We start from the raw sequence: 21,911 nt of genomic DNA, 5'->3' as shown, positions 1-21,911 counted from the left end.
AAATTCCATTACATGGTCACATATCAACAAACAAGTCCGGATATTTCTCGCGGACTTCCAACTCACGTTCCCAAGTGGCTTCCTCCACTCTGTGATGCTTCCACAAAACCTTCACCAAAGGAATGGTCTTGCCACGCAGGACTTGATCCCGCCTATCTAAGACCCGAACCGGTCTCTCCTCATACGAGGCATCCTCGTCTACCTCCAAGCCGGTCCAATCCAACACGTGAGATGGATCCGGCTCATACTTCCGAAGCATACTCACATGAAACACGTCATGTACTCTGGACAACTGCGGCGGTAAGGCTAAACAATAGGCAACCTCGCCGATCCTTTCAAGGATTTCAAAGAGACCAATAAACCGAGGGGATAACTTCCCACTCTTCCCGAACCTCATCAGACCTCGCCTAGGTGATATTTTCAAGAAGACATGATCACCTACCTCAAACGCCAAAGGTCTCCTCCTACGGTCGGCATAACTCTTTTGGCGACTCTGGGCTGTAACAAGCCTCCTACGGATAAGCTTAACTTTCTCCGTCGTCTCCTTAACCAACTCCGGACCCAACAAAGGTGCATCACCCACCTCGGCCCAACACACTGGAGACCTACACGGTCGGCCATACAAGGCCTCAAACGGTGCCATACCAATGCTAGATTGAAAACTGTTGTTGTAGACGAACTCCACCAAGGGCAAGTGCCTTTCCTACGTCCCACTAAAGTCAAGGACACAACCTCGAAGCATATCCTCAAGGATCTGAATAGTACGCTCGGACTGCCCGTCAGTCTGAGGATGATAGGCCGTACTAAAGGTCAACTTAGTGCCCAAGGCACTCTGCAAACTCTGCCACAACCTAGCAGTAAAACGAGGATCTCTATCGGAGACGATCGTCACTGGGACCCCGTGCAATCTCACTATGTTCCGAATATACAAGTCAGTGAGATGATCTACTGAATCTCTCACGCGCATAGGAATGAAGTGCGCCGACTTAGTCAACCGGTCTACAACCACCCAAATGGCATCACTACCCCGCTGAGTCCTCGGAAGACCTATAACGAAGTCCATAGTGACATGCTCCCACTTCCACTCGGCAATAGGCAAGGGTTGCAACAAACCCGCTGGCCTCTGATGCTCGGCCTTCACTTGCTAGCAAGTAAGGCACTTCGATACGAAAACAGCCACATCTCTCTTCATACCTCGCCACCAAAACTGGTGACCCAAATCTCGATACATCTTAGTGCCTCCCGGATGCACCGCAAGGCGTGAATGATGGAACTCTCGGAGTACTTCCTCTCGGCAAGACTCCGGCACACACCGACAGTCTCGGTATCTCACACTCAAGTCGGGATACACCGTCAAACCCTTCTCAACTTTCCCATTTGAGATCTTCTCTCGGAGGGATTCTACCTCAAGGTCACCTCTCTGTGCCACTAACACTCGGGTCACAAGTGTAGGCTGCGCAACAACAGAAAACAAGGTCGCAGCCTCAACAGATTTGCCTAGAAGCAAATCAAACTCGCCAAGTGCACCCAACATCTCCCATTCCCGGATGGCTATACAAGCTACATCACTAATAGACTTCCTACTAAGGGCATTGGCCACAACATTGGCCTTTCCCGGGTGATAGTGCAACTCAAAATCATAGTCCTCAATGAACTCCATCCACCTCCTCTGCCTCAAATTCAAGTCTCTCTGTGTAAACAAGTACTTCAAACTCTTGTGGTCCGAGAACACCTCGAACCTCTCACCATAAAGGTAGTGCCTCCAAATCTTCAAGGCAAAGATTACTGCTGCTAACTCTAGGTCGTGTGTAGGGTAATTCTTCTCGTGTATTTTCAACTGACGTGAGCCATAAGCTACCACTTTCCCTTCTTGCATCAACACACAACCCAAACCCTCTCGTGAGGCATCACAATAAACCGCATAACCCAACCCTCTCTCTGGAATAATCAAAACCGAAGCGGTGGTCAATCTAACCTTCAACTCTTGGAACAACTTTTCACAAGTCTCACTCCATACAAACTTGACCCCTTTCCGCGTCAATCTAGTCAACGACGAAGCTAGCCTGGAGAAATCCTTCACAAACCGACGGTAATACCCAGCTAATCCCAGAAAACTGCGGATCTCAAACACACTCTTAGGCTGTGCCCAATCTTGCACTGCCTCTACCTTGGATGTATCAACAGACACCCCTTCCCCGGATACCACATGGCCTAAGAATTTCACCTCTTCTAGCCAGAACTCACATTTCCCAAACTTGGCATACAGCCTATGGGCTCTAAGCAACTCAAGCACCACTCTCAAGTGTTCCTCGTGCTTTTCCTCAGAAGGCGAATAGATAAGAATGTCATCCACGAAAACGACTACAAATCGATCCAAAAACTCCCAGAAGATCCGGTTCATCAAGTCCATAAAGACTGCCGGTGCATTGGTAAGCCTGAATGGCATCACCAGAAACTCATAGTGGCCATACCGCGTACGGAATGCCGTCTTAGAAATATCCTCCTCCCTAACCCGCAACTGGTGGTAACCCGATCTCAAGTCTATCTTAGAGAAACAATGGGAACCCTTCAATTGGTCGAACAGATCATCTATACGGGGCATAGGGTACTTATTCTTGACCGTAGCCCGATTTAACTTCCGGTAGTCTATACACAATCTCAAGGCACCATCTTTCTTTTTAGCAAAGAGGGCCGGTGCTCCCCACGGCAAAACACTAGGGCGAACAAAACCCTTATCTAGCAATTCCTGGAGCTGAATCGTCAACTCACTCAACTCGGCTGGGGCAAAACGATAAGGTGCCATAGAAATCGGCGCTGTGCCGGGCACTAAATCAATAGAGAACTCTATCTCTCGGTGAGGTGGCAAACTAACGAGATTCTCGGGAAAAACGTCCGAATACTCACAAACCACCCTCGGCAATACAATCTGGGTCTCATCACAGTCACCACTCAAAAAGCTAGCAAGTAAACCACTAAGCTCACTCCGCCCTCGCGGATCGTACATCGGTGGCAACACACTACCAACTCGATCCTCCAAGAAATGGAAACACTCCCCGCTTAAGGTACAAACCGTGACCCTCTGGCGGTAACAATCAATAACAGCCCGGTATGATGATAGCCAGTCCATACCCAAAATAACATCGAAACCCTTCATGGGCATGACAACAAAAGGAAAAGGAAGCCTATGGTCGGCGACCTCTATATCACACCCTCTAACGCCTTGTTTCAAGATCAACTCACCACCAATAGGCGATACCACACATATAGGAGATGCTAACTGTGCCAACTCCAATTCCAAAACAGATGCAAATGCAGCAGACACAAAAGAATGAGATGCACCCATATCAATCAACACACTAGCAACCAAGTTGCAAAACAGAAAAGTACCTCTCACTACTGATGGAGCCGGTACTAGGTCCTGCGCGGTAACAGCATACACGCGCCCTGTAGGCCCCTGATCCGCCTGCTCACCTCTAGGAGCAAAGGACTGTTGTACTGATTGGGATGACGAAGCTCCCGGATTGGCCCTCGAAGCCTGCACAGACTGAGCTGGCTGAAATCCCTGCGTCTGTCTAGAACCAGACGCCCCTGAAGTAGCACTCAACTGCGTACAATACCTCTTCAGGTGCCCAGGCTGACCACACTAATAGCAAGCCAAAGGTTGGCCCCTGCCCTGACTCTGGCCCTGAGGTCTAGCTGAAGAAGAAGCAGCTCGCTGACCCCCTCCATTCTGCGGGTAAACCGAAGACTTGTGACGCAGCTGGCCACATGCAAAACAAGTCAAGCCTCCCTGACTACCTCTCTCAGAGCCCGTACTCGGTACTGGAAAGGTCGATCTAGCCACACCACCCTGAGACTGCTGAGGGTTAGAACCCCTCTGTCTCCTGCTATCACCCTGACCATCTTGGCCCCTCTTAGAGCCTCTCTGCCCCTCATCCTCCTCCTGCATCATGAGCTCCATATGAGCTGCCGCATCCACCAAACGTTTATACTCCCGGATGAAAGATCCACCAACCCGTCAACTTGAGGCCTCGCCTCAACTTCCGCTCAAACTCAAAGCAACAGCGTTCCTCGGACGCCACCAATTTAGGTGCAAACCTGGACAGACTAGCAAAAGTAGCCTCAAACTCGGCCACTGACAAGCCCTGCTGTCTAAGCTGGCAAAACTGCTCCCTCAACCTTTCTCTAGCAGCTGAAGACAAAAACTTCTCCTGGAAAGCATTCACAAACGCCTCCCATGCACCACCAACACTGCCCTTCTCGTACTTCCACCATTGACCCGCATCTCCCTTCAGCTGGAAGGATGTCAAGGTCACCTTCAAAGTCCCGTCCTCGATGCCAAGTATCTCGAACGTCTTCTCCATTTGTTCCAACCACTCGTCAGCCTTAAGTGGCTCCTTTAGATCCCCAACAAACTCGTCCGGGTTAGACCGGAAGAATTCCCTCTTCAAGAAAGAAGGCCCTGCCTCAACAACCTGATTCTCAGCTCTGAGAATACCCAAAGCTCCCGCTATCTCTCGGGCCAAGGTGCCCAAAGCCTGCTGACCCGCTGCCTCGGCCACGTTGGCCTGACCAACACCCTCCTGCATTGTCGGAACGTCATCCGGTATAGGTACCTCCTACCTACCATGCCTGCCACGCCTACCACGCCCTCGTCCTGACATCCTAATAAAGGTAACCAAGACTATTAGCACATTCACAAATGTGCCGAAGCTATAACACCCTCGTCCTAATGCATGGACAACTGTAATACACTCCACGTAAGCACATAAACACATAAGCACTTACGAATTTTATTTCCGGATAATGATAGTCCCGAGGCATTACTAGAGTTCCGGTTAGAAACAACATTGATCAAGTGCTTTTCCAACAAGACTCCTAGGAACCCAAGGATCCAATCAACATCCTAGAAACTACATTCCATACCCACATAGTCACATAAGCATGTTATCAATTAAGCACATAGCATATGACACTACATCTAAGTCTCTATCAAGTGAGACAAACCCATTGTGATCCTAATCACTTCCCACGTACCCAAAGTATTCGAACCCGGTACGCTCTGATACCAAGTTGTAACGCCCCTCGAAATCAAAACGTTAAAGCTCATCAACATAGACATGCATTGATAATAAAGATAAACATTCTTCTATTCATCAGAGTAGTTCCTTACAAAAGTATTACATGTTAACAACAAAAGCAAATGCCCTACGGGCTTACAGCTTTCCAAGTTAACAGTTGGTTACAAAAAAAAAAGAAGTACTAACTCAATACATATAAAGCCCTTGGCTTGGATTTACATGTAATACACCAAAAGAAAATAAACAAAGCAATCCACCTGCATCTAGCCTCCCAAGCTATGTCCTTGGAGGTGGCATGCTACCTGTACCTGAAAATGATGTCCCATAAAGGGTGAGCCACAGCCCAGTAGAGATATGCTAAACACAGTATGAGCAATGACTAAGACATTAGCAATTGATAAATGTTCAATTTTCATAAACCAATTCATAATCCATTTCCATTTCTTATCAATTTCACAATTTCCATCAACGGCTCAGAACCTGGCCAACCACTTATATGATACAAAGACTCATATTAAACATTTTCCATTTTTACAATAGATAAACACACTGGTTATATCAATATCTCAGCAGATAAGCATACAAGCTGTATCCACATTTCAACGGATATGCATATTAACTATATCAACACTTCCAATGACAAGCATATGAGCTGTATCAACACTTCCAAAGATAAGCATACGAGCTGTATCAACACATTATCTGACAAGCATATGAGCTGTATCAGTGGAGTACATCCCCTATCTCCTCCCAAACAACATTCGGTTTAGAGGTCCATCCCTTATCTTCCCCTAAACCGTGGAGTACATCCCCTATCTCCTCCCACACACGCAATGCATATATACACAAAGGTCATATACACAATCAATCAATACATAACGTTAATGTATTCTATCAACCGTCATACTCAATGACATATCCAATTGATTAGTTTTAGTTTGCCTAATCATCATGCATTGTCTACAACAATCAAAACTACCCTCCACCGGTAGCCCAAGCAATTATTTCTAAACAGATAATAAAAGCTCCAACAGATAAAATATCGATGTTTTCAAAAGTGAGCGATTAATGAATCTAACTCCACTATTCAACCATATAATGAACCGATTTCATTATTTCCAACTCAATTCCATAAGTTTACAATTTTTTCCAAATTAATTATGCCAATTAATTTATACAACAAATTAGGGTTTTCTACCCCATTTCCTAATATTGACCCAATGGCCTAATATCAACAACCAACAACTATATCATCACTTTGAAACCCAAAATACAAGTTATGAGCCCAAAATCACAAAACCCTTTTTACACATTTTGAAACCCTAAGTCCCAAAATTTCCCAAGTTCAACACTTTATCAAAACAACTAAAAATCTAGGTCAAGACCATAAGAGTGAGTAGGAATCCCTACCTCAAAAGATGACACCCAACGAAGAAGATGATGAAAACGAACTTGCTCCAAACCACGAGTTTCTCAGATTAAAAGATAGCCCTCGACGATCAACAACTCTTTTGTAAAGGCCAAAGGTGAGGAAAGCACCCTAGCTAGATCAATACTTAGAGAGAAGTTAAGGTTTTAGAGAGAGGAGCTCTCAAATGGCTTTTTCGGAAAAGTAAGAGAGAGAAAGAATGAGAAAAAGTGATTTAAAACTGTCCCACAGTCAACTGATATACGATATTCCCGCTCGAGCAGAAAACACAACGCTCGAGCGTCAAGAACAAAAACTAGGTCCGCTCCAGCGCAAAAAGACCCGCTCCAGCGCCAAGACACTAGAATAAAGCACATTCGCTCAAGCGCGAAAACCAGTCCGCTCGAGCGTAGATTTCCCCCTCCCAAAACTTACACCGAAAAGGTACTACTCGCTTGAGTGTCAGAGTACCCGCTCGAGCGCCACCGCTCGAGCGTAAAGAAACCCGCTCGAGCGTAAAAATCACACCTGCAGAAGTTTTGTAGGGACACGAAAAACTGGGAGTGTGCAATCCCCGCTCGAGCGCAAGAAGACCCACTTGAGCGGACCGCCTAAAAACTGGGCAACAAGGAATTGAAACCAAGGCCTAACCAACCTGTAACAACCCTGCCCAAAACATCCTAAAACTCAATCAAGCGGAATTAAAGGACGACAATAAGATAGATACAACTACCAACTTCACGGAACCAAGTCTGGAACACAACAGAATAGTAAAGGGACAACCGGGATCGCTATAGTTTTGTCTTGGTCTGACTTAGTTTGGAAGGAATGCCGAGATCATTTGCATCCATGTAAAGCTTGTTTGAAAGTCCATTTAATAGACCTTGCCATGTGTTTGTAGGACTTGGACTCTCGCTTGACCCCGACGTTGAAGAACTAGGTGAGTGGTATTTTTGATAAAGCTACGTTATAAAGTTTTGATAAAGTTTTGCTTTGTTTTAAAAAGTATTTGCTAAGCATGAATGACTATCCCTATTTGTGTATCAAGTATTAGCTTTGATCTTGACAATCTTGAAAGTCCGTACGTGCTAGGGGACTATAAGCATTTGTAGCACAATCTTAAAAGTCCGTACGTGCTAGGGAACTATAAGCATTTGAAGCACAATCTTGAAAGTTCGTACGTGCTAGGGGACTATAAGCATTTGTAGCGCAATCTTGAAAGTTCACACGTGCTAGGGGACTATAAGCATTTGTAGCATAATCTTGAAAGTCCGTACGTGCTAGGGGACTATAAGCATTTGTAGCACAATCTTTGTTAATGTCACCCATGAAACTTGAAAAACTTTGATTGATGAAGCTCGATAGATTTATTAGATGGACTCGATTTATTCCACGTTTGTCATAAGCTATGATTATGTACAGTTTTGTTAAAGATCTCGGATGTCATACATGCAACCCCTTTATTACTTGTACCATTCACTGAGTATCCAAGCTCACCCTCTATATATATATATGTAGGTGATGAGCAGGAAGGCGGTGACGCCTAGGTGTGACTCGCAAGCTTGTTTTGGGTTTTGTTATGTCGGCCTAACTTGTATTCATGTCGGCAGTCTTGAAAATTATGCTTCTCGGCTTATAATGCTTGTAATTTACATATGTCGGCTGAAGAAGCCTTTTGATCAAGATGTAAAATGTATTTTGTACTTTATTATATTTGTATCCAAGTTGTAATATTATGTAAAGTTGTATGCCATTCTATGTAACTTACGCACTGCTCTTATGGACTAATTAAATTTGTATATTTTGCTTTCGCATGTTTGAGCCCCCTATGTTTATACTCTGATTGTGTTGAATTTTGAAAGCTGGCATTCGGTAATATCGGATTACTGGCCATCACGGCACTAAACTACTAGGGGCGGTTTGGGGTCGTGACAATTATGTTCTCTTTTATTTTCATAGGATGATGGAGATTTGCACCAAATTGTTATATGGGCTCTTTTTACTCATCTTCTTATTTCATTGAGAAAATTACAAATCAATGAGTTTTTAAATATTTTGTGAAGTTATCACCTATTTATAATTTTTCTTATTTAATTTACTCTTCTTACTATACATTTTCTTTCAAGTATTGATACTAGCAATACTTGATGGCTATTAAATGACTTTAAAATCTTTTTAATTCGACTATTTTGTAAAGCAACAATTTGTGTTCTATAGTTGATGTAATTGATGATTTTCACATTAATTTGACAAACTAGATGAGTTGGTGGAATTATTTTTTTTACCATTTATTGTTGGGATGCTATGGCATAGAGTTGATTTCTTCTTCATAATATGATGCATTTAGTTTTTTAATGCTTTCCGTATCTTGATTGGAAAATTATTTCAAAATATTTGAATTTCGTACCTTAATTTGTAAACAATTTCTAAAGACTACTATTTGTGAGGTTATGATATTTATGCTCTGTGTATTATATTATTTCAATTAGATATTTGTGGTTCGGGGTACTATGGCACTCACCAATGTATTAGATGTTAACCACAAACTAATGGAAAGAGTGCTAACTTGAACTTCTATTAGGTGCTACAGACTCTACAAATTTTAATATGATACGTACAAATTACAACTACATTTTAATCTCAATATTATTTACACTGTATTTACATATACTAGTATATATATATATATATTGGCCCGTGCTAGCACGGCCAAGTTGGCTAATTTTTTGGTTTTTGGTTTTTTATTTTTTATTTTATTTATTAAAATAACTAATTCCTTTACTTATAAAATTTTTTACGTCAGAACTAATCTGAAAAAACACGTAAATAATCTGACGTAATAATCTGAAAATAGACAATAATTACTACACAACAAACTTGGACAGCTCTGAGGCCCTCACGAGGTCTGTCCATAATAAAGTCGTGCATTATCTATAAAGTCGTGCATGATGTGACAGATCCTAACTTAATGCATGTAACTTTGTAACAATTATGGGGTGTTTGGGTAAAGGCTTTTTTTGATTTTTTGGGTTAAAATTTATAAAAAAATAAAATAAGTTAAAATAATTAATAAAAAAAATATCACATTAAATTTATAATTATTTCACTTTTTCTCTCATAAATATCATATTTAACTATAAAAAATCTAACTATCTTCCAAAACATAAAAATTTTAACATATAAAAATAACCAAAAACTAAAATAATAACTTCCCAAACACCCAATATATATATAGTAGCGGTAACTCATAACGTATAAATAACAAAAAGTAATAAACAATATTAAATATATTAATTAATAATTAAATATTATGATATTAATTTAGATGGGTATTTAAATAGTAGATTTGAGTAATCTGACATAGGCGGTGTTTGACAAGATTTTTTTTTTGGGGGGTTTTTTAAATTTTTTTCACTAAAAGACAAAGTTTTTACACTAAAAGACAAAGTTTTTACAAAACCAAAAAAATTAAATTCAAACAAAATATCATATCCAACCCCATAATCATTTCACTTTTTCTCTCACAAACATCACATCTAATCACAAAAAAATCCAACTATCTTCCCAAACACCAAAAAAAATTTCTCCAATAATATCTTACAACTAAAAAAACCTATATAAAAACCCACTTCTCAAACACTCACATATTTGTATAGGTATCTAATTCAATTTTTTTTAAACACACTCAATCAGATAAACTCAACTGAAAATAAAGAGTAAATGTAGAATTCTATAAATATAAGATAAAAATAAAAAAAAAGAGCTTAAATTATAAGAATATAGAAAAGAAAAATTACATAAATCATAGAAAAATGATAAATTTAACTAAAAATCAAGAGCAAGAGTGAAATTTTGTAAACATAAGATAAAGATTAAAAAAAAAATTGAACATAAACTATAATAATATAAAAAAAGAAAATTAGATAAATCCTAGAAAAAAGAGAGAGAGAGAAATCTAGTAAAACATCAAATGAAGATTAAAAAAAATAAAGTTGAAATTTAAAAATTCAAAAATAAGATAAGATAAAACTGAAAAAATAAAAAAAAATAAAAATATATAATATAACTCTTCCTCATGTGTTACAACAAAGTCGAACACATAAATTAAAATAATTGAAAAAAAATAAATGAAAAATAAATAAAATTGAACAAAAACTTCTTTTAAACTCATGAATGTGTTCCAAATATTTTTAAACTCATGAATGTGTTCCAAATATAAAAAAATTGAATACACCAAATAAACTCAAACTAAAAACAAATAAGCCAACAAAAAAAAAAATACAAAAAAAATCCAATATGAGATTTTATGTAAAAGAAAAAATGAAGAAAGAAACGAATGAAATAGATAACTTCGGATTATCTATGGTTGTTTTTTTGGATTATCTTGGATTTGCTTCTTCAGAACTCCTATTTTCAAGAAAATAAAATTTTCTTTCAATTCTAATTAAAAAATTTTGGGCTTGTTTGGTTTGTGTTTGTAGAGTAGTTTTTAAAATAAAAAGTACAAAAACTTATTTGGTTTGCCCTTTTTCAAAAATGATTTTGGAAAATTATTTTGGGAAGAGAGTTTTTAAAAAAGTGATTGATTTGATGTGTATGAGAGAGAGAGAGTGATTTTGGAAAGAAGCAAACCAAACAAAATTTTGAGATTTTTTTTGAAAAAATTTGTTTGGTTTGATTACTCTTGAAAATTTATTTGTAGAGAATTTTTCTCAAAATTTTTTTCCAAAAACAAACCAAACAATTAATTTGGGAACAACCTTTTTTCGTGCTAAAAAATAAAATAAATTAAAAAGCAAGCAAGTCTAAATCATGTGAAATGTAATAATGAAAAAGATGTGTAAATAAATAGAAAAATACAAGAAAAAATAAATATATACGCACAAAACAACAAATATTGAAAATGCATATAAAATAATAAATAATATTACACTGACCTTGTAATAATCAAACTTGTAAAATGTAACAGCAGAGAATATGAGTTATTCGCATAAAACGTGGATAGAGAATGAATAACATTGTCAAATACACATAAAGTAAGAAATAAAGTATAAAAATGGAAAATATCAAAAGATTTGCAGATGAATTGAAAAATATTGAGAAAATGAAATATATACACACAAAGTAATATATACACACAAAGTAACAAAACTAAAAAAAAATGCACGTAAAGTAAGAAATAATATTAGATGAGGAGTAGGTTTTTTTTTTGATTAATAACGTGATATTAAATTGAAAGTGAGATAAATATTATTGTGGGTGATGGATGGGAATTGTAAGAGTTGTGGATAGATATTATTGTCGATGATGGATGTGAGGAGTTGTAGGAGTTGTGGGTTTGTTTTTTTCGTTTTTTACAATGTGATATTAAATTAAGAGTGAAATAAATATTATTGCGGATATGAATGAATATTTTATTATTTTATTTTTATTTTGTATTTTATATAAGGGATAGGGAGTAAGAAGGACTGAATTGTGTGAAGGAAGATAACGGGAGGTGTCATATATTATTTTTTCTCTTTTCAAAATTATGAAAATTTAGTATCTAAATTTTAGAGTCTTTTAACCTAACAATTATATTTGATTTTGTGATGTTTTAGGAAATTGATAAAAAGTTGATTTTTTAATTTTTTTTGACAAAAAAACTGACTTCTTTGATTAAAAAAGTTAACTTTTTTTCACTAAAATAATTAAAAAGTCAAAAAATTGACTTTTTAGATTCTTCCCAACGTGCCCCTATATATATAGGGTCCGTTTGATAAGAGCTAAACGGAACTTTTTTAGCTATTTTAGTTACAAAAGACAAAATAGACTATTTTAGTCACAAAAAATAAAATATCACATTCAACCCATAATCATTACATTCTTCTCTCATAAAAAAAAGTTAAAAAGTCAAAAAGTCCTTCCCAAACTAAACTTTTTAGCCCAGACTAAAATAGCCAAAAAAATTAAAAAATTAAAAAATCAACTTACTTCCCAAACGGTGGCATAATAAGTTAGCACCCTTTTTGGTTTTTTTTTTTTTTAATTATTTATTAAAATAATTAATTCCCTTACTTATAAAATTATTTACGTCAGAACTAATACGAAAGAACACGTAAATAATCTGACGTGGTAATGACACATCTCATTAAAAGTGATATTTTAAAGCATCATTAATGATTTAGTAAATATTTTAAATAAAAAAAAAACAAAACACAAACAGTGAGCTCTGTTCACTGTCACATCACTAATACTCCCTCCGTCCCAAAATAATAGTCCCTTTTGGGGAATTCAACTTTTTTTGGTAGTATAATTATTGTACTTTAAAAAAGTTGATTTTCCAAAATTACCCTTTGATAGTACATTTTTTTGGGAATATCAATGTCATAATTGTACTTTTTATATTATTTATGAATTTAAAAGAAGGGCAAAATAGAAAATTTATATTATTTTTGTACTTGATTTTTGAAGAGGGACTAATATTTTAGGACAATGAAAAATAGAATAAGGGACTAATATTATGGGACGGAGGGAGTAGTGTTTTTAAAACACCACTTTTAATGATCTCAAATATTATTGTATTATGAAAATAGACAATAATTACTGCAAACCTGGACAGGTCTGAGGCCACCACGAGGTCTGTCCACAATAAAGTCGTGCATTATCTATAAAGACGTGCACGATGTGACAGATCCTCACATAATGCATGTAACTTTGGAAAAGCGACAATTCCAGAGGTAAAAAAATATTAACAAATTAATATTTATGGTAAACAACACTTTGCACAATTATATTTTGTACGGAATTGTTTGAGATGAATCGAATGAATGTATTTTTTTAATTTTTTTATGAAATATAAATTGAGTATGGGAGGGGTATGAAGTGATGTAGGAAATTTGTTTTTATTGGCGTTTTAAAAACGTCGCTAAAGCTATTAAAAATGTCGTCAAAACATATATTGACGTTTTAAAATTACATCAATAATGCAGCCGTCGCTATAACTTAGTGGCCTTTATAAACGCAGTCCAAGTATTTTGCAGCACTTTTTTAAACGTCAGCATAGAACCTACGCACAAATGACGCCATACTAGCTTATAGGGGTGTTTTTATTAAAACGTTGCTAAAAGATTTTTTTTTCAAAATAAAAAAATCTAAACCTAATCAGAATTTTTTTCCAAGTATGAATTGCTCCCTCAAAAAAAAAAAAAAAAAAAAAAAACAACAAGAAAAAAACCAACAAAAGCAAAATTCAAATTACACAATTCACAATAACTGAAACATTTAATCACCTTTAACATTCAAAATAAATTGGAACCAATTAAGCCATAAATTTTTTTAGAAAAATACAAATTTGACCAATGGAAATTTATGACATAACAAAAAATTAAAAATATTTACAAACATGAACAGATCACGACACACTACTACTTCATGACATTAAGTTCACTTTCTGCCATGATTTGGAGTGCCTGCACTTAAAACAAAATAAGACATCTATGAAAATTAGACAAATTGTTTTGGATATAATGCGAAGTGAAAGTGATTAAGGATTGATGGAAATATCTATTTCCATCTACTAATAGCAAATATATATACTTACAACTTTAATCTGGTTATTTTTCACCCAATCCAAAAACACATTAGAACCATCCACTTCCATTGGACCCACACTACGTCAAAATTGGGCTTTAGCGGCGGTTTTTTACTGCTGTTAAATGATGTAAAACCGTCGTTAAAACCTTTAACAGCAGTTTTGTTACCGCCGTTTATACTCGTGTCGGAAAAGGTACAACCGTTATACAAAAGGTAAATTATCGTTGTTAAAAGTCGACCAAAAACGACAGTAATATAGAACTAAAAACGGCGGTTCTTTACCGCCGTAAATAGGTTCAAATTTTTTTAAAAATAATTCTCTCTTTTTGCACCCCCCATGTTTTGAACCCTTGACCTCTAATCCATACACACCAACCACTCCACCACAGCTACTCTATGTGATGTATATTCCCTAAATAAATATTTAAACATTACTTTTGCTTTATTGTAGATGGTCATGTTCAACCTCTGGCCGCGCGTGGTCACCACTCGCCGGAGTTCCGCCGGAGCTCCGCCGACAAAGACCGCCGTCATTAACAGCGGTAATGAGAGGGCTTTAGCGGCGGTTTCATTACCGCCGTTAAAGGTACTTTAGCGACAGATTTTTTTACAGCGGCAACGAAACCGCCGTTAAAGATACATTAATGGCGGTATTAACAGCGTTTTCGTTACCGCCGTTAATAGTATCATTAACGGCGGTAATGAAAACCGCCGTTAATGCTCTGTTTTGGCGTAGTGCCAGATATCCATCATAGCAATCTTTTCACCTTATCGTTACATTTGGTTCATTCTCCAACCATTTCAGAGCTGCACATGTGAGAGAGAGAGAGAGAGAGAGAGAGCCTGAGAATTGAATTACAGAATGCATAGATTAAAAAAACAGAGAAAACAGAGTGCACTTATACGAGGAACCAAATTAGATTCATTAGTGCCAATGTTGCAATGAGGAGGATAGGGATGTTCGAGTTTTCCAAGATAGTGGGAATTAAGAAATGCAAGAACTGGCCATTTCTTGTTGCAAAACACTTTTGCCAGTCTTGCCGATTCATCAATCATTTCATTGATTTGACTATTGGGCTCTGTGGGTGCCTGAAAAAAACACTCAACCAACCAAACACAAACCCAACCATCATAACATAACAACTCAGTTTCAAACCACAAAGAGAACCAAACAATATGTGTCATGTTAAAAACTCATTTGAGATTAGCTGGTTTTGTGAACAAGCTAAACTAGAATAGAATTTAAAATCGCTAAGTTTTTTAAGCCAAGTTTAAACAATCTGCTGTACAAGTGGGTTAGCAGATGGGGGACAAAATTGCTTGAATATTCTTCCATCTAGCGGAGATACTCGTTTATTTAGTATTGCACTATCAATAACAGTCATATATCTATTTTATCAACTTATTCAGTAATTTCTTTTGGCTATCGTCTTATTCTGGCTTGTGTCGATTTGAAGAGAGCAGCAAGCTACACCTGAAAAGCCAAGCTCCGAAAATAATGTAGTTACAATTATCAAACCAAATTAATTTTTTCATTACTAATCTACACATATAAACTTTAAACTTAGAAGATGAAGAAGTTGATTATCAAAGAAGGTCATGTTAGACTGATGGACTAATCCATATTAATTTGAAGTTAAGAAAAATCTATCCATTACAAAATAATTGAAACTGGGTAATAATGAAAAGATAAAGAGAGAGGGGAAGAGAGAGACCAGATTTCCAGGCCCAATGGTGCAGAAGCCATTGATGATGTTGAGTAGAACTAAACCAGTCTTGACATCTTCAGATAAAACTATTGATCCTTCTTCAAATGGAATTTCATTCTTCAAAAGATCTACTATCTTCAATACCATCTTTCAAAACCCAAAAAAGAGAACCACAAAACAATTCACAAAGCAATTTAATAATTCAACTGTCAAGTGGCTGCATTTAGACTTAAACCTCTAGAGTTTTTACAATTACACAAAGCAATGGGACTATTTTTCTACTCATTTGAATTACTATATAAATATTTATGTACTGAACATCAAAGGAGGAAATGCTTACCTCAACATTGCCCCTTCTAATCTGCATATCAAGAATCAACCACAAGTTAGATTTGATAGTCTGCATTCCATTTTCTAATATTAGCATTGAATTGACTAGTCACTTTAAAACGGATTAAACAAAGTTTGAGAAACAAATGGAAAGGTTTTTAAAGCCAATTTACAGAAATGAGGTCAATCAACGAGGCAAGTATTCTTTTATTTACTCGTTTACCCATTCTGCAAATTCATGCCAAATATCTGATCAGCCTGGTTATTATTTTTTCTTCTTTAGGAATTTTTCTATAATCGACTAGTCAATTTAAAACAGATTAAATGAAGTTTGAGAAACAAATGGAAAGGTTTTCAAAGCCAATTTACAAAAATGAGGTCAATCAAAAAGGCACGTATTCTTCTATTTATTCATTTACCCATTCTACAAATTCATGCCAAATATCTAATTAGCCCAGTTATTATTATTATTATTACTATTACTATTACTTTGATAAATAAAAATAGTCAACAGCAAATATAAGTTCTTATTAGGTTTTTTGTTTAGGAATTTTTCTGTAATCCTCTTGATAAATAACAAGCTATTAGAAAAGCATCAAAAGGGGAAGGACTCTATATCTGATCTGCCCATTTCTCTTTTCCAATACTAATCATGCTATACATGCAATCTCAGTTTGGATGTATTTGTTACCACCATCAGAAACAATAAAAACTTTATAGTAAGAGCAGAGGAATAGAAAAATGACATGGAAATTCTCACATTTCAGCAAATTTGTGGAAGCTGCCCGCCCATGTAGATGGCTGCCATTCCCCAACCAAGGATGGTCCCAATTTTAGTGCTCCCAGTTTCTTGCAATAAACGACTGCTTACCTGCAATTCCAGTGAGAATCAAATCATGAGAATGATTGACTATCAATTTTCCAATATTTTCTTTATCATCTATTTTGCAAAAATAAATAAATAAATATATATATATATATATCCTGTGGAGTCTAGAATTATAGCTAGCGATAGTTCAAGCGTGCAGTTTTTTCGGGGACAAAAAGGTTGTCACACCATCCATCCAAGCATTACAACTATTAGGTCACTTAACAATGACTACATCAAAAGATGATCACTAAATACCAAGTTACAAAAGAATTATTCAATGATAACCTGTTAGTTTTCCTAATAGGACAAACTACAGGACTTAATATTCTGCACAGATAATGAGAATAATAAACCATCAAATTGAGTATGAACATAAGGAGACCATATTGCTTTTAGACTAATGTATTTTTTATTGTGACTATTACCAAATAAAAGAAACTAACTTGATGTTTTTTCTACCTGTAAAAGCTTTCTTCCTACTTGTATCACAACCCCTCAATTTGGCTCTTCAAAAACTGTAAGTCTGAATGTAGCCAGTGATCAAGTTCTAGTTTGAGGCTTGATATTTCTCTTTGATACTTTTTAATCAAAGACTTTTCATCAATAATCTGGAAGAAAAGAGATTTTATAAATCAGCAAACAGTGAATTGTATATAAAGTGAATTCTTCTTGAAATCTAACAAATGGCTCCCTTGTAGGTTGAGGGGGTCTTGTCTTTACCATATTTTTAAGTGATGGTGGTGGTTTGATAGCAAAATGGTTATGAACAACAAATAGGCTCAATAACCATCACTAGTTGCAGACGCAATAACAACAGTGAATATACTTGACTCTTTAGCTGTAACACCAGCATATTCAAGTTTTTGTTATAAAGTTTTCTGATCATATCTTGGAAGGAACATATTAAAGAAAGACTTGAGTTAAACTTAAAAAAAAAAAGAACAGTTAAGAGACTTCAGAGATGTTAGTCCTTCCCAGCTAATGGATTCGACCAAATAAGAATAATTACACTGTGATCAGGCATAGCCTTGAAGTTCAAAATAGGAATCATTACAGTGATCTTTCTGACCCAAAATATAAGATATATAATGATTGCCAGATTTGTTTCAATGTTTCATGGATTTAACTCATAAAAGAATTGTATGTAGAAATTTTTTTCTTTCAAATCATCTTAATATTAGGAAACCAGCATTTAAGAAAATATATAATAGAGAACTTTATTATTTCATATTGACCTTTCTAATGAAAATCACAAGCAAAGTGTGCGTCCTCTGCCATTTCAATATTAAAATGTAAGATTTACAAACAAAAGTAAAGGACCGTTCTGAACAATATGACAAACAAGTCACTTAACAAATAAGCTATGGATCAAAATCTTTAGTCTATAGATGCCTAGTTACTTCATATTCATGCTTGATAACAGTCCAACCTGATAATGACCATTCTTAGTATCAAAATAACCATTTAGACAAGTTTGTTTGACATCAAACTAAAAATGTGGGTGAATCTTCAAATGTCCAGAACATTTATCTCCAAAAATGGAGCATTTGATATTTCTCATAGAAAACAATAATATCAAAGAGGATATCAGGAAAAATAATGGGAGCTAATATTATAGACAACAAAAAGATTGGCTTCGTTTGGAAAGTTGCTATTTTAGTAGGCTATTTTAGTTTTTGACTATTTTAGTAGGCTAAAATTTTTGTGTTTGGGGAGATGATTGAATTTTTTTATGGTTGGATGTGATGTTTGTGAGAGAAAAAGTGAAATGACTATGGGTTTGATGTGATATTTTGTCTTATTAGCTATTTTAGCCTATTTTGTCTTTTTGTGAATTTTAGCCTAGATTAGGCTATTTTTTTTCTTCCCAAACACCCCCTTGTGAGATAGATGATTACATAACTCAATACAACTATTTTTCACATTATTATCATTAAGGATGCACAAGATCCCATGGTAGACAGATAACACCCTTTTCAGATTGGCAGAAAATACTACATTGATAAAAGTTTATTTTATAGTAAAAGTCTCATCATCATTTTTATTCTCCAGTGTTTGGCTAAAAATTAAAAGATAGAATAAAAATAACAAAATTTTTCCATTGACACATTTTATCGAACATTTGATATGCAAGGAAAATGGTACAATAAGATTCACAATATCAACAAGCTATTCCAACAAAAAAAAAAATTCATGAAAAAAATTTATGTCAGTAGGATAAGAATCACAGCATCAGGAATACTAACCTCAACTACAAATCGGTCATCATCAATAAACATAGGAGAGCACTAACGAACTAGTCACCAGCACCAATTTTAAAAATTGTTTTGACATTTTCTATAAGGAAAATGTGATAGAGTGACAAAGATAATGAGATTCAATCAAAAACACAGAGAGAGAGGTCCAAATCTCATAGAGTAATGAAGAGAATACGTGAAATTCGATCGGAGAGATTGAAAAAGCAGATTTAATATTACTATAATAGCAAATCGGAGAGACAGAGAGAGCAGATCTGATTGGATAGAGAGCAGATATGAGAATAAGATCTACATCTCTACATCGTTGAGCTTGCTTTTACTCACTGTTGCTAACGATCCAGATCCAACGCTGCTTGCTTATCCTGTACGTGATCAAAGACAATAACACGGCACTCAAAACCCTAGAAAAATTGATTCGACAAAGAGAAAATACAAAACAGAAGAAAAGAAACTAGAAATCAACTATGAATCGTTAGTTTAAGCCATGAAAGTCTACAGATCTTGTGTGAATGTAGCAAATCCATATCAAAAAACTCTAACCTTGAGCCCTAGATCGACTTAGATAAGAGGGATTCAAACGATATTACAGATAAACGCTCAAATCAAGTGTAGAACAAGAATTTCCAGATCATACAACCAAAGAATAGATGGAGATCAAAGATCCAAGGCCTTGATTTCTCTCTCTTTCTCTCTCTCTCTCTCTCTCTCTCTCTCAAAAGTCACGCCTCTCTTCTGATCAGAGAAGTCCTGCCTCTTCAATCACAAATAAATGTTATTTCACTATTTTTTAATAACGACGTACAAAACGAGATGAGGTAATTAAATTTGCTGAAAAAGGGAAAAATAATGGGAGATTTCATGATGTAACTTAAATAGGATTGTAACTTTTTGACTACTTGGCTTTTTTTTATTATGCCAAACCAAGCTTAAATTTTAGTCTGGCCTCTATACATAAAATTATGACAGTATATTTTTACATTTTTAGTCAAATCTCACTTTGATTCTTGCACATGAAATTGTAACAATCAATCTTATGTACTTTTATAAATTTCACTTTGGTCTCTATATAAGGCCAAGTTTGGCATCTACTAAATAATACAAAAATTCAAAAAGTCACTATCCTATTTAAGTCACATCATCTTATTTAAATCACATCATTTCTCTAACACATCACACCAAACCCAACCCATATAAGCCAATAGGTCAAAAAGCGCACTTTTTAAGAACATCTCAAACCAACCCTAAATGTCAATGTCCCATTTCTATTATTCAATTATTTTAATTTTTAATAGAATCTAATCACGTGATAAAGAATATGATTACAACATGAAAGTAAGAAAGGAAAATTATCCACATTTTCTACCAATACACGCTTTATCCCAAAATTTACATCAAAATATGATTGTATTAAGCTAAAAAAAGTGCAGATTGTGAACAACTAAAAAGATGAATTAGGATTTTGCAGAAATTGGAATCACGAAACTCTATTTTTCACAGTAACATAGTCTTTTGTCTATTCATATTTCTTTCTCTTTGATTTTTTTATCGCATTTTTTTTAATTTCAAAAGTTCTACTTTCTTACATTTTCGTCCTAATTTGGGGTGATTATTCAGTACTCCTGGAATATAGACACGTGGTGTTCTATAAGATTTTGATTGGTGGAGAGACACAAGGGCCCACGATTTATGTTGGAGATGTGGGGACAACATGAGGCTAACTAATTGGTGATTGGTTTAGAGTATGGATACGTGGTACTCCGGGAGTATTGAATAATTTTTTCCTAATTTTTACCATACGAATATATATATATATATATATAGTATTATATTACTCTCGTGTACTTATTAGGTAGGACAAAGTATATTGGTGAGAAACATGGATAATTTTTCTCTCTTACCCTCATTTCATAGTCATATTTTTGTCACATGATTAGATTTTGTTAAATATTTAAAAATAAAATAACAGAAGAGGGATATTAACACTTGTAAAGAGATCAAAGTGAGATTTTTGAGTAAAAATGCAGGAGATTAACTATCACAATTTTATGTGTAGAGATCAAAGTGAGATTTTGACCAAAAATATAAAGAGTTAATTATCATGATCTGATATATAGAGACTAAAATAAAATTTAATGCAAAATATAGACGTGCAAATTGTAATTTACTTATATTTATAATGTTTATCGCCTTTTATAAAAAAAGAAAATAAAAAGAAAATTCGCACTCCACTAATGTATAATTCCTTATCTGGAAAAAAGTTGTAGGCCCTACTAACAACTGTATTAAATGCTATCATTATGGTTTGATTTGGGAGCAATGTGTCAACAATTTATTTGCTTAGTTAGGCATCGTTTGGTTAGTAATAATTTTAGTCAAAAAGTTAAGAATTTATTAAAAAATTAAAAAATTAATAATTTATATCAAAACGTTAAAAAATATTTTTTTTTTCTCTACTTTTTGTATATCTTTTTATAAAAAATTAAAAAATCATCCTAAACATATTAATTTTTTTACATCATAATATAGCAAAAAAATTAAAAAAAAAAACTACTAGAAAAACATATTCTCAAATGAGGCGTTATTAAAAGTTGTCAATTTCACTCTCCATTTTTGTGCATATTTCTATCCCTATATATAAAGCCTGAATGCTAGATGGACGAAATTTTTGGCGTGGGCAAA

The 21,911-nt window shown here is 35.4% G+C and overlaps 1 protein-coding gene across 6 annotated transcripts; it reads right to left on the bottom strand.

Moving 5' to 3' along the window:
- Window positions 1-14,680: 14,680 nt before the first annotated feature.
- On the bottom strand, window positions 14,681-20,026 carry LOC114265733 (nicotinamidase 1-like). 6 transcript variants are annotated; one of them, XR_014363864.1, is made up of 8 exons: window positions 19,773-20,026; window positions 19,221-19,594; window positions 17,434-17,582; window positions 16,864-16,974; window positions 16,114-16,134; window positions 15,780-15,920; window positions 14,970-15,153; window positions 14,738-14,871 (listed from the first exon to the last, which is right to left on the bottom strand). XR_014363864.1 is itself a non-coding variant. In XM_082919728.1 (4 exons), exons 1-4 carry the CDS (start codon window positions 16,198-16,200, stop codon window positions 14,828-14,830), a joined length of 456 nt encoding a protein of 151 aa, XP_082775854.1. In that variant the 5' UTR covers window positions 16,201-16,344; the 3' UTR covers window positions 14,681-14,827. The 6 variants fall into 6 exon arrangements, 3 of the variants coding, with proteins under 3 accessions (XP_082775854.1, XP_082775855.1, XP_082775853.1); XR_014363865.1 differs by lacking the exons at window positions 19,221-19,594; window positions 19,773-20,026 and having other exon boundaries at window positions 17,434-18,625; XM_082919728.1 differs by lacking the exons at window positions 16,864-16,974; window positions 17,434-17,582; window positions 19,221-19,594; window positions 19,773-20,026 and having other exon boundaries at window positions 14,681-14,871; window positions 16,114-16,344.
- Window positions 20,027-21,911: the final 1,885 nt, after the last annotated feature.

This window comes from Camellia sinensis, chromosome 3 (assembly GCF_055761805.1).
Source record: "Camellia sinensis isolate YWXY chromosome 3, ASM5576180v1, whole genome shotgun sequence".
In the NCBI taxonomy this organism is placed as follows: domain Eukaryota; kingdom Viridiplantae; phylum Streptophyta; class Magnoliopsida; order Ericales; family Theaceae; genus Camellia; species Camellia sinensis.
This window is presented reverse-complemented; position numbering and strand designations above follow the sequence as displayed.

What these genes read in the sequence shown, in the direction of transcription:
- LOC114265733 (XM_082919727.1), bottom strand. Translation starts at nt 16,200, where the DNA reads ATGCTAATATTAGAAAATGGAATGCAGACTATCAAATCTAACTTGTGG. An exon ending in TTAGAAGGGGCAATGTTGAG is followed by an intron (nt 15,921 to 16,113) that starts GTAAGCATTTCC and finishes GGGTTTTGAAAG; the next exon opens with ATGGTATTGAAGATAGTAGA. An exon ending in CCATTGGGCCTGGAAATCTG is followed by an intron (nt 15,154 to 15,779) that starts GTCTCTCTCTTC and finishes TGTTTTTTTCAG; the next exon opens with GCACCCACAGAGCCCAATAG.